This window comes from Rhamphochromis sp. 'chilingali', assembly GCF_963969265.1.
Source record: "Rhamphochromis sp. 'chilingali' genome assembly, chromosome: 17".
Classification (NCBI taxonomy): Eukaryota; Metazoa; Chordata; class Actinopteri; order Cichliformes; family Cichlidae; genus Rhamphochromis; species Rhamphochromis sp. 'chilingali'.
In genome coordinates this window covers 2158847-2173827 of record NC_137944.1, presented here as the reverse complement: position 1 = coordinate 2173827, position 14981 = coordinate 2158847, and the positions used below count along the sequence as shown (strand labels likewise).

General features: G+C 41.0%; 1 protein-coding gene across 1 annotated transcript in view; it reads left to right on the top strand.

Annotated features, from left to right (window-relative positions):
• Positions 1–12146: 12146 nt before the first annotated feature.
• scin (scinderin) overlaps positions 12147–14981 on the top strand; it is a gene marked incomplete at its 5' end in the record, with an annotated part of 46001 nt that continues 43166 nt past the window's right edge. Inside the window, one exon of the mRNA XM_080862586.1 lies at positions 12147–12339. Within this exon, the coding sequence (XP_080718712.1) occupies positions 12147–12339 (193 nt within the window). The remainder of the gene's footprint in view (positions 12340–14981) is intronic.

Sequence of the window (14981 nt, the reverse complement as noted above, 5' to 3'; positions counted from 1 at the left end):
TATAAAGGGCGCTTTGAATAAGTCTGATACAATTTTTGGACTGAACAAATTGAACATAAATTCTGATTAGTGTAATTAAATTGGAAGAAAATCTTGTGCCATCTAAAAGCAGAACAATTAAAAAATAGCAAGGCTAAGTCACATGGTATATAAATGCTTCTGCAATGGAATGGAAAGATGCATTGTGATGGTGGATAGTTTAGCCAGGTGGAGGTTTCTAAAGAGGAAATAAAAATGCACCTATAGACTAAGCTTGTGGTCACAGTTTGCTGTTTTCAGTGAAAATAGCATAGCTTACTGTGTCTGCACATAGCTCAGAAAGTACTGAAATTGCGCTCTGTGTGGCGAGGAGAGCAAATCCTCTGCTTTACAAAGCTGCACAAGATCAGTTTTGTACTTTATGTGAGTTGCTTGATAAGAGAAGGGGAAATCACTTTGTAATTATGTTATTACTGACTTGTGGATTAACTGGTAGATGAAATGTCTTAGATGGTGGAGAAATGTTAAGTGGAGACACAGTAGCAGATAAGAAAGAGCTGATAATACAGAATTTAGAAACCACTTGGGTCACACTTTCCATCTGTAAACAGGATGTGGAGAAACACAAAGTGCTAACAAATAAATGCAGCTTCAAGCACAGTCAGTTGTTGCACCACAACCTAGATTATGTTTGCTCTCATCAGGCTGCCCTTTTGCTGCTTATGTTCATTTGGATTGGTCACTGTTGAAATGAACTGGCTGTCTGTGCTCAGACAGCCAGATAGCCTTAAGGTGATCTTAAGGTTATCTGGCCATAAGGTTAAAAAAACTGCAATAACCCGTAGAAGATCACAATTGCACTTGTAATGATCATGTTCAGAAGGCATGTGTGGACATGCAATTGCCAAGTCATGTAAAAATATGTTATCATCCACAGTGACACCTGGGCGGAGCATGTGCAGCAGGTTCATCTCAAACTTTGCGGAACCGACCAGCCCCTGAACTGATCTCACCCAAAAAGATGCATCAGATCTGGCAGTGCCAGTGACATTAATGCAGGTGAAGAAGGCTCTCCGGTTCAGGGAGCCATCATTCTAATCACAGCTCCCCTAATTCAGTAGCTGCTGGGGCCAGAGAGAAAGAGAATAGGAGGCAGAGCAACTGACAACGAGGCTGATCGATCAGGACATTGTGATAGCATCAGCAGCAGTGACAGCAGGATGTGCAGAAAACCATCTGTAGAGAAAAACTGTTAAAGTGTGAAAAGCAGCCTACACTCGGGTTGTGGCGTGTCATTTCACATTTATCAGTATAAACCTCTCGGCTACAGTCGCACACACCAACACAAATTCCCTGCCCTAATGAGGACGCTCATATGATCTTTCTCTCAGTATTTATGTGTGAACGCAAAGTTCAGGATGCAGTTGTTTCGGACCTGTTTGTTGCCACCGCGTGCTCATCCTTTTGTGCAATAAAAATAAAAGTAATGTTCATATCTATGCTGTAGACTGGGCCACTCTTTTCTTCCTCTGGCACACGAACTGAAATGAGCTGATTGTTGATAAGCAGACAGCTGATAAGCTACACAAGCAGAATAACAATTCCAAGGAATTGAACTTTACCACCGCGTGCTCACCCTTTGCTGTTTAAAAAGGTTACAGCACGTTTTTTACCCTCTTTCTCAAACACCTCTCTTCTCTTCTTTGCATTAAAAGCCACAAAACAAAACACTGTAGTCTGCTCTGACTGGTCTGTCGACGTGATGAAAGAGTTATTGACTGTTAACAAAATGTCAGAAAATCACAAAAAAACTAGATACACAAGAGCATCTTATTGGGTATTTGTAAGTGGTACCACTGCACTGTGCCAACACTACACATATTGGTATCCTACACTGTTGCCAGATGTTGCTGTGAGGCCTTTAAAATAAACATAATCTACTTTGTCTTCAGTTCCTCATATATGCATTGACATTCAAAAACAGGAAATTTGGTATGCTTCAGTCATAGCTTAGACATTTTAGAGTGAGGGTTAGCAGATGTGGCTGTAGTGTGAAAATAATGGCTGACTGTGAGGCCACTGCCTGCATCTGCATTCAGTATCTGCATTCATTTAGGCACCTACTCTGTTTGTTAAAGAATGTGCCAAACTAGCTACTAGCTGGGTATTACGGTACTGTATTACATAGTCACATGGATAAATCATGAGAGAAAAGCCTGGACTACTGACAAACGCAGTGTGTGTGTTCAGGCATTTTGGCTTTGTTAGCTTTTGCTGAAAAGAAAAGGAACAGGAAAAACCCAGAAGTAAGCATACAAACTGAAAAATGCTGGGCCTCTGGGTAAAAGCCAAGCTGGGTTAGTTTGACCGAATATTGGTTCAAAAGTCGTGACTCGGGAGTTCTGTTGGCAATGTGCTGGGTTCTTTAATCAACTCTCCGGCTTAAATAATTAGGTTGGGCAGCTTTGATCAAATTGTTTGTGTTGAATACAAACCTCAGAAGAAGCCATATCATTCTTCAAAAACTGCCATTGTCAACTAGACTGTGACCTGATCAGACATCACTGGACTTCTCTACTATGAAATCAAACATGATAAGTAAAAAGTGAATTCTAAAAGTTTGAAAATCATAAGGTTATTTTTGATAATGCAATTTATTGGTTTATTGTAGAACTTTACCTACTCAAAGGCCATTTAACAGATAACACCAGCTAGCTTCTGATGAGGAAAGCTATAGTTATTTATAGTTACTTTAAAATAAGTTATTGTTTCAAATGAGGCTGAGGTTGCTCTGTTTGACAAACTATTTGTCAATACTGTCTATTCTATGTATCATATGGCAATAAAAGTATTTTTGAGACAATCTGTAAGTAGGAATCCTGTTTTCTGGCCTTATTAGACAGATACAATGAAGACTGACAGGAAAGTGAGAGGGGGAGACATGTCAGACTTGAGCCCAGGCCGACTGCTTTCAGCCATGCAGCATATGGTCGCCTGTCTATCCAACTTAGCTAAACCGGCACCCAGTAAATAGAATCTTAACCTAAATGTTAATGGTAATTTAATATAACCCTTGTGGTGAGATATGAGTTTCGTCCCAATTTTTGGTAACGTCAACTTTAAACAGTGGTCAATTTAGCCCAGTTTTTGGATAATTATCCGAACCCAGTGTGCTGGGTCAAGCCAATAACCCAACCCTATTAAGCTGAAACAACCCAGCGTTGGCTCGGTCCAAATTTGACCAAGCACTGGGTTACAAATTGGGTTATTTTTAACCCAGCATTTTTTAGTGTGTATGTATGTGGCCTCAACCTACTGACAACTGACATCATCACATGGAATCCAGATTAAGGACAGTCACTGCTCATACCAGTCTCAGGACCTTTTGATTGCACCTTCCAGTTTTCAGTTGTTGGGTGCTAAAACTTATTATACTCTCTTATGTTAATTCACTATTATTATCTGTCCCTGTCACTTTGTACTGTCCAGTGAAAGTTTTTTATCCATGTTTTCTACTGAGAAACCTCGTGCAAACACAGCTTTAAACGAGGCTGATCTTTGAAGGATCACAGGTCTGGGGTTTCCCCAGGAGAGGAAGCTGTCATAACCTTTTACAGTTGCACTATTGTAGGGCCCACAAAAAGTTTGTTAAAAGACAGAGACCAAGCTTCCTAAAAGCTAGCATAAGGCACAGTTAGCATTAGTGATGCAGTACTGACACAGTGCACATCATAGCTGGGAACTTTAACCATGCTGACTTAGGGTCAGTGTTCCTCAGATTTGAACAGCATATTAAATGTGCAACAAGGGGGGGATGATACAGTGGATAAAGCCTACAGCAACATCCAAAAAAACTACAGAGCAACCCCTCTAGGTTTGTCAGGCTACATGTCCATGCTGCTGATCCCTGCATACACTCCTGTTACGAGGGGAGCCCCCCCAGCCATAAAGACTGTGAAAACCTGTCCAGAAGGTGCACCACATCAGCTGCAGGACTGTTTAGAAAACACAGAGTGGAGTATGTTTGAACACCAGGAAACCCTGGATGACTAAAGAGGTCCAGGTCCTGCTGAAGCAACGTGATGCCGCTTTCATATCCAGGGACGGTATACAGTACAGTGCAGCCAGATCTGATCTGAAAAGTGGTATCAGAGAGGCCAAAGCAGCGCACAAGAGGGAGATTGAAGAACACTTCAGCAACAACAATTCACAACAGGTATGGCAGGGAGTTCAGCACTTAACCAACTACAAGCCTGGCAATACCATGATGACTGAGGGCAATGCAGCAGTTGTGAAAGAGCTGAACCACTTCTTTGCGCGCTTCAAGGTGAAGGGACCAGAGGCAGCAGCAGCAGAAGTCTCATGGTGCAGGAATATGAGGTGAGGTGCACACAGAGGACCGTTGGTCCAGATGGAGTGACCGGGAGAGTCCTAAAAGAATGTGCAGACCAGCTGGCTGGGGTCTTCACTAAGATCTTCAAAGCTTCGCTGTCCCAGTCCTGCATCCTTGAACCACTCCAGTTCACTTACAGAGCTAACAGATCAACTGAAGATGCCATTGTTACAACGCTCCACACCACCATCTCTCACCTGGAACAACAGGGGCATTACACAAGGCTGCTCTTTGTTGACTTTAGCTCTGCTTTCAATACGATACTACTCGACAGAGTAACAGTAAAACTGCTGGACTTCCTTCTACCACCTGCTGCTGTATCAGAGACTTTCTTTCAGACCTTGTACAGAGAGTAAGAATGGGTCCTTATCTTTCCTCAGCCGTCACCCTCAACACCGGCTCTCCACAAGGCTGTGTACTGAGTCCCCTACTGGGCACTATGTACACACGTGACTGTGTCAGCATCCACCCAGGCAACCCAGTCATTAAGTTGAGATACCACCGTGGTGGGGCTCATCTCTGGGGGAGACGAGTCAGCATAAAGAGCTGAGGTTCAGAGTAGGACTGGGCGATATAGCAAGTTTTTTAAAAATATCGATATATTTTCATACGAGATATAAGATGTGACAATATCGTTTGTATTGATATAGTCTACGTTACATTACAATTATACTTGTGGAGCCGCAAGTTTGCCTCTCTTTCGTCCACTTTTGTCTTTACACAACGTTACTCGGCCTCGCCTCTCCTTCACTGAACACAACTCCCCCTCCCCCATCGCTTCACCTGCAGGCAACGACAAGATGAACACGGCAAATCTCCGTTAACGAGTTACAACTCATCGCCCCGTGCGTGGGGCTGGATGGCGTCAACGTGTTAGCGAGCTAACCGCGCTAACGAGCTAACCGTGCTAACGAGCTAACCGTGCTAATGACATGCATGGCCTAAAATCCTTTCATTTTCTCAAAAATCGACAGCGCGCCTTATGTATGAATTCTGGTTGTGCTTAATGACCACGAACCAATTTTATGTGGCACACGGCGCTCAGCAGTCTGTCAATAAATGTTTTAGTTCGACTTTGGTAAACTACGAAGCCGCACCGCTTGATGGATTGTCGGAGCATTACCGTTACCATAGTCTGGAGCCCTGCGGAGTAATGCGTACTCTGTTTCAACGTAATATTACCGTATTGTGTGTGTATAAGGACCATAAATGGCACCTGTTCAGAGTCACGGTTACGAAGCAGACTTCAAACTCCAGGCTGTCAGTCACGCAGTAGAAGTTGGGAACAGAGCAGCTGCGAAATCTGTCTTTGTTATTATGCTCAGCATCTGTTAGTTTACATTTTGACTGCACAGTTGTGAGCTTTTTGTTATGCACAAAACCAACATTGTTTTATTTTATTCATGGAGCATTATTATTTAATAAATGCTGATAATTTATGTTTGAGTAATTTCTTCATGTACATCTATGCTGTATGTTAATAAAAGTGCCTGTGTGACATCTGGGACACAGCTTTGACTAAGAACTCTCTTTTTGTTTTTACCTTATGGCTTAAAAAAAATATCGAGATATATATCGTATATCGCCATCCTGCTAAACGATATATTTTGGGTCATATGGCCCAGCCCTAGTTCAGAGGCTGTTGGATTGGTGTGCAGACAACAACCTGGACCTCAATACCACCAAGACAAAAGAGCTGGTAGTCAACTTCAAAAGGAGGAAGTCTGAGCTGCAACCTGTCAGCACAACGGGGAGTATGTGGAAAGGGTGTTTCAAGTTCCTGGGTGTGCACATAGACACAGACCTCCAAAGGAGCTCAAACACCTCAGCAGTTGTAAAGAAGGCCCAACAGTATCTCCATTTCCTGAGAATCCTCAGAAAAACGGACCTGAAGAGGGAGCTGCTGATTGTCTTCTATCGCTGCTCCACTGAAAGTGTGCGGACATACTGCATCTGTGTGTGGTACTCCAGCTGCACCATGGCACACAAAAAGGCATTTCAGATGGTCATTAATATGGCCCAAAAAATCATTGGACATCCTCTTCCCTCCCTGAAGGACCTGTACAGCACTCGCTGTCTCAAGAGGGCACGCAGCATCCTACGGGACTGCCCACACCCAGGACACCGGGTGTTTAAGCTGCTGCCGTCTGGCAGGAGGTTCAGGTTGCTGAGGTCACAAACAGATACAACAGGGCAGGCCTAATCAGTGCTAACAGCTGACCTGACTGGCTACCTGTGTTGTGTCGTGTTGTGTCGTGTCGTGTTGTACGTAGTGCCAACGTGGGACAGTTTTCCAATTTCACTGTACTATTGTAATATGTATGACTGTGCAATGACAATAAAGAGTTATCTATAGTACACCATTTACCCTGGTTAGCAAGAAATTAAATCAATTAAATAGAGCGATGTACTACGAATGAAGTTCAGGTTTTTATTGTATTAACTGGTTAACAAAACCTAAATTCTCAGTCAGAAGTAACTGGTATGACAGCAGCAGTTATCAACTTTGTGCATTGAAATGGGCCGTTTTATGTGTCAATCACACCATAAAAAATATAATAATAAACTGCAACACTGTTGCAAATAAGTTGACAGCTAATACTGTGAACTACACTACAAGATTAACAACACTAATCAGCCCTTTAAAATAAGGAACAGTTACAGTAAAAATTTACATTATTTAGAGATGAAGCCAAAATTAGCAACTGACTGCCAGCACAAGCCACAGAATTAGACTGATCGTAACAGTAGGCGGTGGTTTATCAGCAGTTTCCTCAGTATTTGTGCTAAGGCTTAAGACACGTCATTTCTGCACTGGCCACTCAGAGATGATACTGATGTTTAGATTTCCTGGAGCAGAGGCTGCTAACAAATGTTAAGCTCAGTCTGTTTGTTGAAGCCTTTAAAGTCTGTGAAATGTGTGACTTATATAAGAGTATTGCCATTTGTCTCTCAGGGACGTTTTAACAAAATGTTGGTCATTTATTTTCCAGAACAGCAAATTGTTCGTCTGTCACTTTGGTAATCTAGTACAGTGCCTCGCATTCATTTATTTCAATTTTGTGATAATTTCTAAGAATCACCACTGAAACCTTATTTTCTAAACATTTTGGGGCTTCCAGGGAACCATTATTAACGTTATTTATGTATATAATTTATGTATATAATTATGTTATTCTTTGACTTTATATTTTTAGACTTGAATATTGCACACACTAATCTTAGATGTTAGGTTTATGGTATCTAACCATTTACTCTGGATGGCATTACCTTGGCCTCCAGTAACACTGTGAGGAACCTTGGAGTCATTTTTGACCAGGACATGTCCTTCAACGCACATATTAAACAAATATGTAAGACTGCTTTTTTCCATTTGCGCAACATCTCTAAAGTTAGAAATATCCTGTCTCAGAGTGACGCTGAAAAACTAGTTCATGCATTTATTACTTCCAGGCTGGACGACTGTAATTCATTATTATCAGGAAGACTAGAAAGAGAGAGCAGATTTCTCCTGTTTTGGCTTCCTGTTAAATCCAGAATTCAAAATCCTGCTCCTCACATACAAGGTCTTAAATAATCAGGCCCCATCTTATCTTAATGACCTTGTAGTACCATATCACCCTATTAGAGCACTTCGCTCTCGCTCTGCAGGCCTACTTGTTGTTCCTAGAGTATTTAAAAGTAGAATGGGAGGCAGAGCCTTCAGTTTTCAGGCCCCTCTTCTGTGGAACCAGCTTCCAGTTTGGATTCAGGAGACAGACACTATCTCTACTTTCAAGATTAGGCTTCAAACTTTCCTTTTTGCTAAAGCATATAGTTAGGGCTGGACCAGGTGACCCTGAATCCTCCCTTAGTTATGCTGCAATAGATGTAGGCTGCTGGGGGATTCCCATGATGCACTGGGTGTTTCTACCTCACTCACTATGTGTTAACAGACCTCTCTGCATTGAATCATACCTGTTATTAACCTCTGTCTCTCTTCCACAGCATGTCTTTATCCTGTCTTCCTTCTCTCACCCCAACCAATCACAGCAGATGGCCCCACCCCTCCCTGAGCCTGGTTCTGTCGGAGGTTTCTTCCTGTTAAAAGGGAGTTTTTCCTTCCCACTGTCGCCAAAGTGCTTGCTCACAGGGGGTCATATGATTGTTGGGTTTTTCTCAGTGTGTATTATTGTAGGGTCAACCTTACACTATAAAGCGCCTCGGGGTGACTATTGGTGCTCTGTAAATAAAGCTGAATTGAATTAACTTTAATTGAACTAATCACTACCAAATTTATACCTCTTTTGATCATTGACAAGTAATAGTCTCTTTTCGTACCAGGAAAGGCTAGCTAGTGCAGCTGGTATGCAATTCCTAATCCTGGGACCAGGAGGAAGCAGTACAGTGAGCAGCTGGGAATGCCACTGGCCCAACACTGGGCAACAATGGCAAAGTTACAACATACAGTGAGTACTAATAAAATAAACATGCAAGCCAGCCCATATGGTAAAGATATATATTAATCTTATAAAGTTTGTATCTGTCTTGTGTGAAACTTGTATGAAAAGCATACAAGAGGTAAAACAGATATAAGAGCCCTTGAAAAATCATATAAATGAAACTTGCATGTTTTGGATACTTACTAAAACAATATATGAAAGTAATGAGAAAGTGGCCACTTTCATGAGTAAATCATATAAGCCTTCTATGATTCACTATATGAAGTAGGCCACATCTGATGCAAGTCTTTTATAAGTTTTTTCTATTTCTTTCCCATGTGGGTACGGTGTGAGAGCATGTGTATCTTGGGATGTTCTTGTGGCCCATTGTGCTATGTTGACACCCAACCTTTTCCAGCACTTTTGTGTCTGATCAATGTGGGTGCTACAGTAAGAACAGGCAGTAGTTAACCGGCAACAACTGGAGGCCCTGCAGGCTCAGTCCAAGTGCCACATGCACACAGACATTGGAAAACTTACTGTGCTGGTTTGATCCCACAGCTGGTCTGGTGTTTCATCCTTGCTTCCCATTGCTCCGACGATCACACTACATAAAATGAAACGGATGATCCCTAGTCATTTGTGGACATGTTTGAAGCCACGGCAGAAGCCTGTAAGTGGGCGACGCGGGACTGTGCCATGCACCTGCTGCTCCTGTTGTGAAGAGAACGCCAGACGGTGGCATTCAGCCTACTGGCAGTGTTAAAGGGAGCTTTAAAGATGTCCAGCCCTTTGCCAACACAGCAACCAGGTGGCTGTAGCCAGGGACAGCCACGTGGGATGTTGGATTTACTTAAGTAAACTAGGTGGAAGGCAAAACTTTACTCACTGGGAAGGTTGTCACGGAAGAATCAACATGCTAACATCAGCAGTACAACAAGGGCCGGCTGGTTACTACCACAGGTTCACCCCAAACTTCACAGAGCTGACCAGCTCCCTGACTGACCTCAAATGACAACATGATGTGTGGTCAGAGCTGAAGCTTGAAATTCTGCGTGACAGGCTTAAATTTAAGAGGAGCGAAAGTGATTACAAAACTTTGTCATGTATAAATGTTGTACTCTAGGGCTGCACAATTAAGAGTATTTTAATGTATGAACATGAATTTATTTTTTCACAATTAAAAGAGAATCATCAAGCAATATTTAAAATACTTGCTCCGCCCATTAAAACAAAAAGCAAAAGGAAATCACCGCCTGCATTTGCCAATCACAGCTTTCCCTGCACTGCACAGCTTGAGGCTTCCTGGACAGCTAAAACTACACTGAGAGACAGATACACAACAAAATTCAAATGTCTGGCACAGCAGAAGGTGATGAGCTTGACCTTCGGAGCACATCATCCTTCCCTGCTGCGGAATACTTTGGACTTCGGGGAATCAGATATAAAAGTAAGCCTCTGTGGTGTATCCACCGTATCCATCCAGCTTACAAAGATGATCTGAAGTCATCAGCACAGTTGCTTTCCATGTGGCCAAATGTGTTAAATAAACACAGTAAGTAATAAATGTTTTGGAAAAATGGTGAACATTTTTACCCTTCCACAATTGTTTCCTCAAGTGACAATACCTACACTTTATGCAAAAACAACACTGATGAAGTTGTATTCACATATATCTTACAAGTACAATAAATGATGTGAAATATGTTTTACCCCACTGGGCAGGCCGGTGAGCAGCCTGGACCCAGTTTGTGAGTCCAATAGTCTAATCAGTGCATCTAGTAAGAATCTCAGGTGAGTTTCAATCCTGGTGACCTTGATCTTATTGTCAAAAAGTCAGATTTTCTGACTATGTTGTGAATGCAATTACTGGAAAACAATGTGATGTAGGATTTTCAAAATAATACTGTAGGTGCATCTAATAAAAATCTCAGTGACCTCAACCTCAAGGTCAGAGGTCAAGTTTTCTGAAAATCTTGTGAATGCAGTAACTCAAGTCGGAAGCTCGCCGACCTCTGACCTTGTAAATACGATAACTTGAGAAAGTGCAGTTACATTGTAACCTTGGTTCTCTGATTGAGACACTATCTCTCCACCCTTTTAGTCAGGGCCTGTCGGTACTTCTTTAACTCACTCCAGCTTGCCCGGCCACGCCCCACAGGAAGTCACTGATCACTTGATAGCAATGTGTCTTCGAGTGACCTTAAAGGTGGAGAGGGCTCAGTGTCTCACTCTGAGAACCAAGGTTACAATGTAACCGTTTTGAGGGAAAGCCATTTCAAATCATCATCCTTAAGAGGCTCAACGGGAGGATGCTGAAGGGCTCAGTCCAAGTCTGGTGCTGTCTGTCCTGACAATGATGTAATAGCCTCTCAGTCTTCACAGATACTGTTGGAGCACAAGGTGGACAGCCCTCAGCTCCAACAAATTTATGTGCTGAGTTGCACAGTGGCCACATCAACAGCCGTTGACCCTCCAGCCCTCATGGCCCCAACTGATGGAGGATAGGTCTGTGAGGTCCAGCTGACGGTTAATCGCTGGTCCCACTGCATGACCCTGCTTTGTGTTGATGTGTTGATAGGCCACGTTAAACTAGAGTTATGATCATTTCAAAGAAATGCCATTTTTTCCCTGAATGCTACCGTCATGTTTACCGTAGGAAGAAATGGTAAAAACTTTTCTAAGGACAGCGCTTGATAAAAAGAAGCAAAACAAAAAAAAAAAGAAAAGCCACCCTTTCTTATTGGTGGAAAAATGTACCATGTCGACCAATCAAAAAATTATATAGCAACATGTGGCTTTTGGTTGTATAGGAAGACGGGGTAATCATTACTGTAATGATACTAACCAAAGTCTGATGAAGTGCATGTGTGCTTGAAATGCACCTGCTCTGTGCTGCACTCTGTTAAGCATGTCTTTGTATTTCTGTTATTTTTTAAAGATACTACCCTATTAATTTCTCCCCACATTCTCCACATTTCATGCCACAAACTTTTTTCCTAAAAGACTGCTATTGAAAAAACAATAATCTGCAAGGAGACAGTTTCAGGTCACAATTCTAGTTTTACTACTAACAAGCTTGACAGTTTTTCTGTGGTTACAGAAAAGCAGATGAGTTTGTATGTGATCTGGAACTGAGCCACTTTTCTCGGGCATGTGTGTTTGAGAATGCTGGTGTATGTTGACAGGACACGCCCACTTTGTGTGTATTAAGAGGGGAGAAAAGCAGAAGCTGAAACATTGCTGCTACACTATCAGTCAGTCAGCAGCCAGGAACAGGCCGGCAGTGTGTTTCTGCTCTCAACGATCCACCCTTTTCACCTCTTCAGTCAGATTCTCTGCAACAGCTTGACATGATGCTCGAGCATGAGGAGTTCACCAAAGCAGGCAAGAAAGCTGGCTTGCAGATTTGGAGGATTGAGAATATGGAGTTGGTCCCTGTGCCTGACAACTTACATGGGAGCTTCTACACAGGGGATGCTTATGTGATTCTCTACACTGTCAAAAAGAAAGAGAGCTCTTTTTACCATCTGCACTACTGGCTGGGTAAGTGACTAAAGCTCTGGACCTAATTCATTGTGTCAGTTTATTGTTCCACTCAGAATAAGGGAAATGAGTTATAATTGGATGTAATAACCTATCATTGGAAGAAGTCCTATTTCAGAGGGGTCCTCCAGGGTAACAGATAAATCTCAAATTAAATTCCAAGGAACCACTCAAGAGCTTCCTTAGAAGTTCTAAGGAAAGAAAAAAAAAGTCCACAAATGTACAAAGTTACCAACGCCAGGATGTGACACTATCTTTATAACACCTGTGAAGTTGATTCTGCTCTATTCCCTGAGAAATCACAAAATCATACAAAATCATACAATATTGCTTTATATACAGGTCAGACATACGTTTTAACATCGTTTTTGCTCTGACCAGCTGATTTTGTTTAGATTTTTTTTTCACAACATAAACAATCATTTTTGTTACTTTTCATTTTTCATCTTTAATTTTAATAACTTTTATGTTTTCTTATCATGTGCAACAGGTTAAAGAACCCTTCTTAATTTCTATTCAAACAAATGTCTTATGTAGTTGGTGATCTAACTGCGTTGCTGTATTAGGAAGCTGTGTAGATAGCAAAAGCATTTACAGAGAAAATAATTTTCCTCACAGCTTTCTGAATGATCCACATTCAGCTATAACACAAACTTCACTCTAAACTGTTCCAGAAAATAGTAATGTCAAAGTAGCTTACTGTATATTTTACAGTTTTGTACTGTCTTTCTAGAATATCATTAAATTTACATAAGTAGACTGATTTTACATGTCAAAGGTAAAATAACATAACATCACTGTAAATATTTACTTGTTTTTTAAATATATTTTTTTGTACATATGCATATTTAGTTTGTAAAAATACATTCAGAAATATATCATAATTTCACAAATATTTGTCTGTTATGTGAGAGAATGATCTTTTAATTCAAATGTAATACTATGGAAAAATATATAAAATGATCGAAAATTAATGAGAATTAATGATAATTTTGCTGAAAATTTCATGTCATCTAGGTCTGATTCAATAATTCAGAGGTAACAAGTGAAAATATAATTAATAGGAATAAAAACTAAAAAAAAAAAACATATAAAACATTGCACGCTGTGCTAATTATATATTTTAAAAAATAAATGTAGAGGTAGGAATTGCAATTAATATGAATCTCAAAGTATTCACAACATTCCTGAACAGAAATAGGCCTCTGCACCTGGGGTGAGGGTGTGGCCATGAAAACAATGTGACATGCCATTGGATGTTGGGACACATAATAACATGACACTAAGCATCGGCCAATGAATGCGAACTAACAACCACAAGGTTGCGTGTATGGCAGCACTATAGGAACAAATCCTAATATAAAAGTATTTTACTGCATTTTAGTTTTGTTCTGTTCTTCTAGAATATCATTAAAGTTACATAAATAGACTGATTTCACATTTCAAATGTAAATTAAAGTTAAATCACTGCAATGTAATAAAACATAATTTTCATGGTTATTAAATGTATCTGTCTGTACATATGCATATTTAGATACAGATTCACAAATGTATCATGATTTCACAAATATCTGTCCGTTATTTGAAAGATTGAACTGTTGAATTCAAATGTAATGCTATGGAAAAGTATATAACATGATTCCTATAAGCTTGTGTTACATCACATAAGTATTATTATCACTGCTGTTCAAGGCGATCGTGGCTCAAGAGTTGGCAGTTGGCCTTGTGATCAGAAGGTTGCCGGTTCGAGCCCTGGCTCGGACACTCTCCGTCGTTGTGTCCGTGGTCAAGACTCTTCACCTACCGCCTACTAGTGACGGCCAGAGGGGCCAATGGTGCGATATGGCACCCTCGCCTCTGTCAGTCTGTCCCAGGGCATGCAATCCATTATTATTTAAACCAACTGTTAACTGTATATTTCTGTACATTTACGTATTATGATTCATATTGCCACATTCATTGACCTTGTTTATAGGTAATTTCATTGTGGCTGTAGCTCAGGTGGTAGAGCGGGTCATCTACTGATCGGAAGGTTGGTGGTTCGATCCCTGGCTTCCCCAGTCTGCAAATATCCCAAATATCCTTGGGCAAGATACTAACCCCAAATTGCTCTCCGATGCATCCATCGGAGTATGAAAGTGTGTGTGAATGTTACTTAGAAAGCACTTAGAAAAATGTGCTTGTGCAAATGCGTGTGAATGGGTGAATGTACAAGTTGTGTAGAGCGCTTTGAGTGCTCAGAAAGAGTAGAAAAGCGCTATATAAGAACCAGTCCATTTACCATTGTTTGATCACGTTAAAATGTTCCTAATTTAATGTCTAAAAGCACTTGGAAAAGGCAGAATCCCATGTAAAATTAGCGCAACAAACTGTATTGTCATTACTGGAAATAACTGTATTTTTATGAGGAAGTTATTTTCTGTTATTTTACGGTAGTATTTTGGCGCCCGAGCTGCCAGAATATAACCGTTGTTTTAAGATGTTTTTTTTAACAGTGTATCTAAATGCTTAAACTTTATAAAAATATTGTAGTGTCCTATCAGAATACCTGCCAACAATGCTGTCTTTGTCAGGTTTGTCGTATAGACCATCCCCTGCGCTGCTCCTCCTCCTCCTGCAGTTTACTTCACTGTTGGGACTAA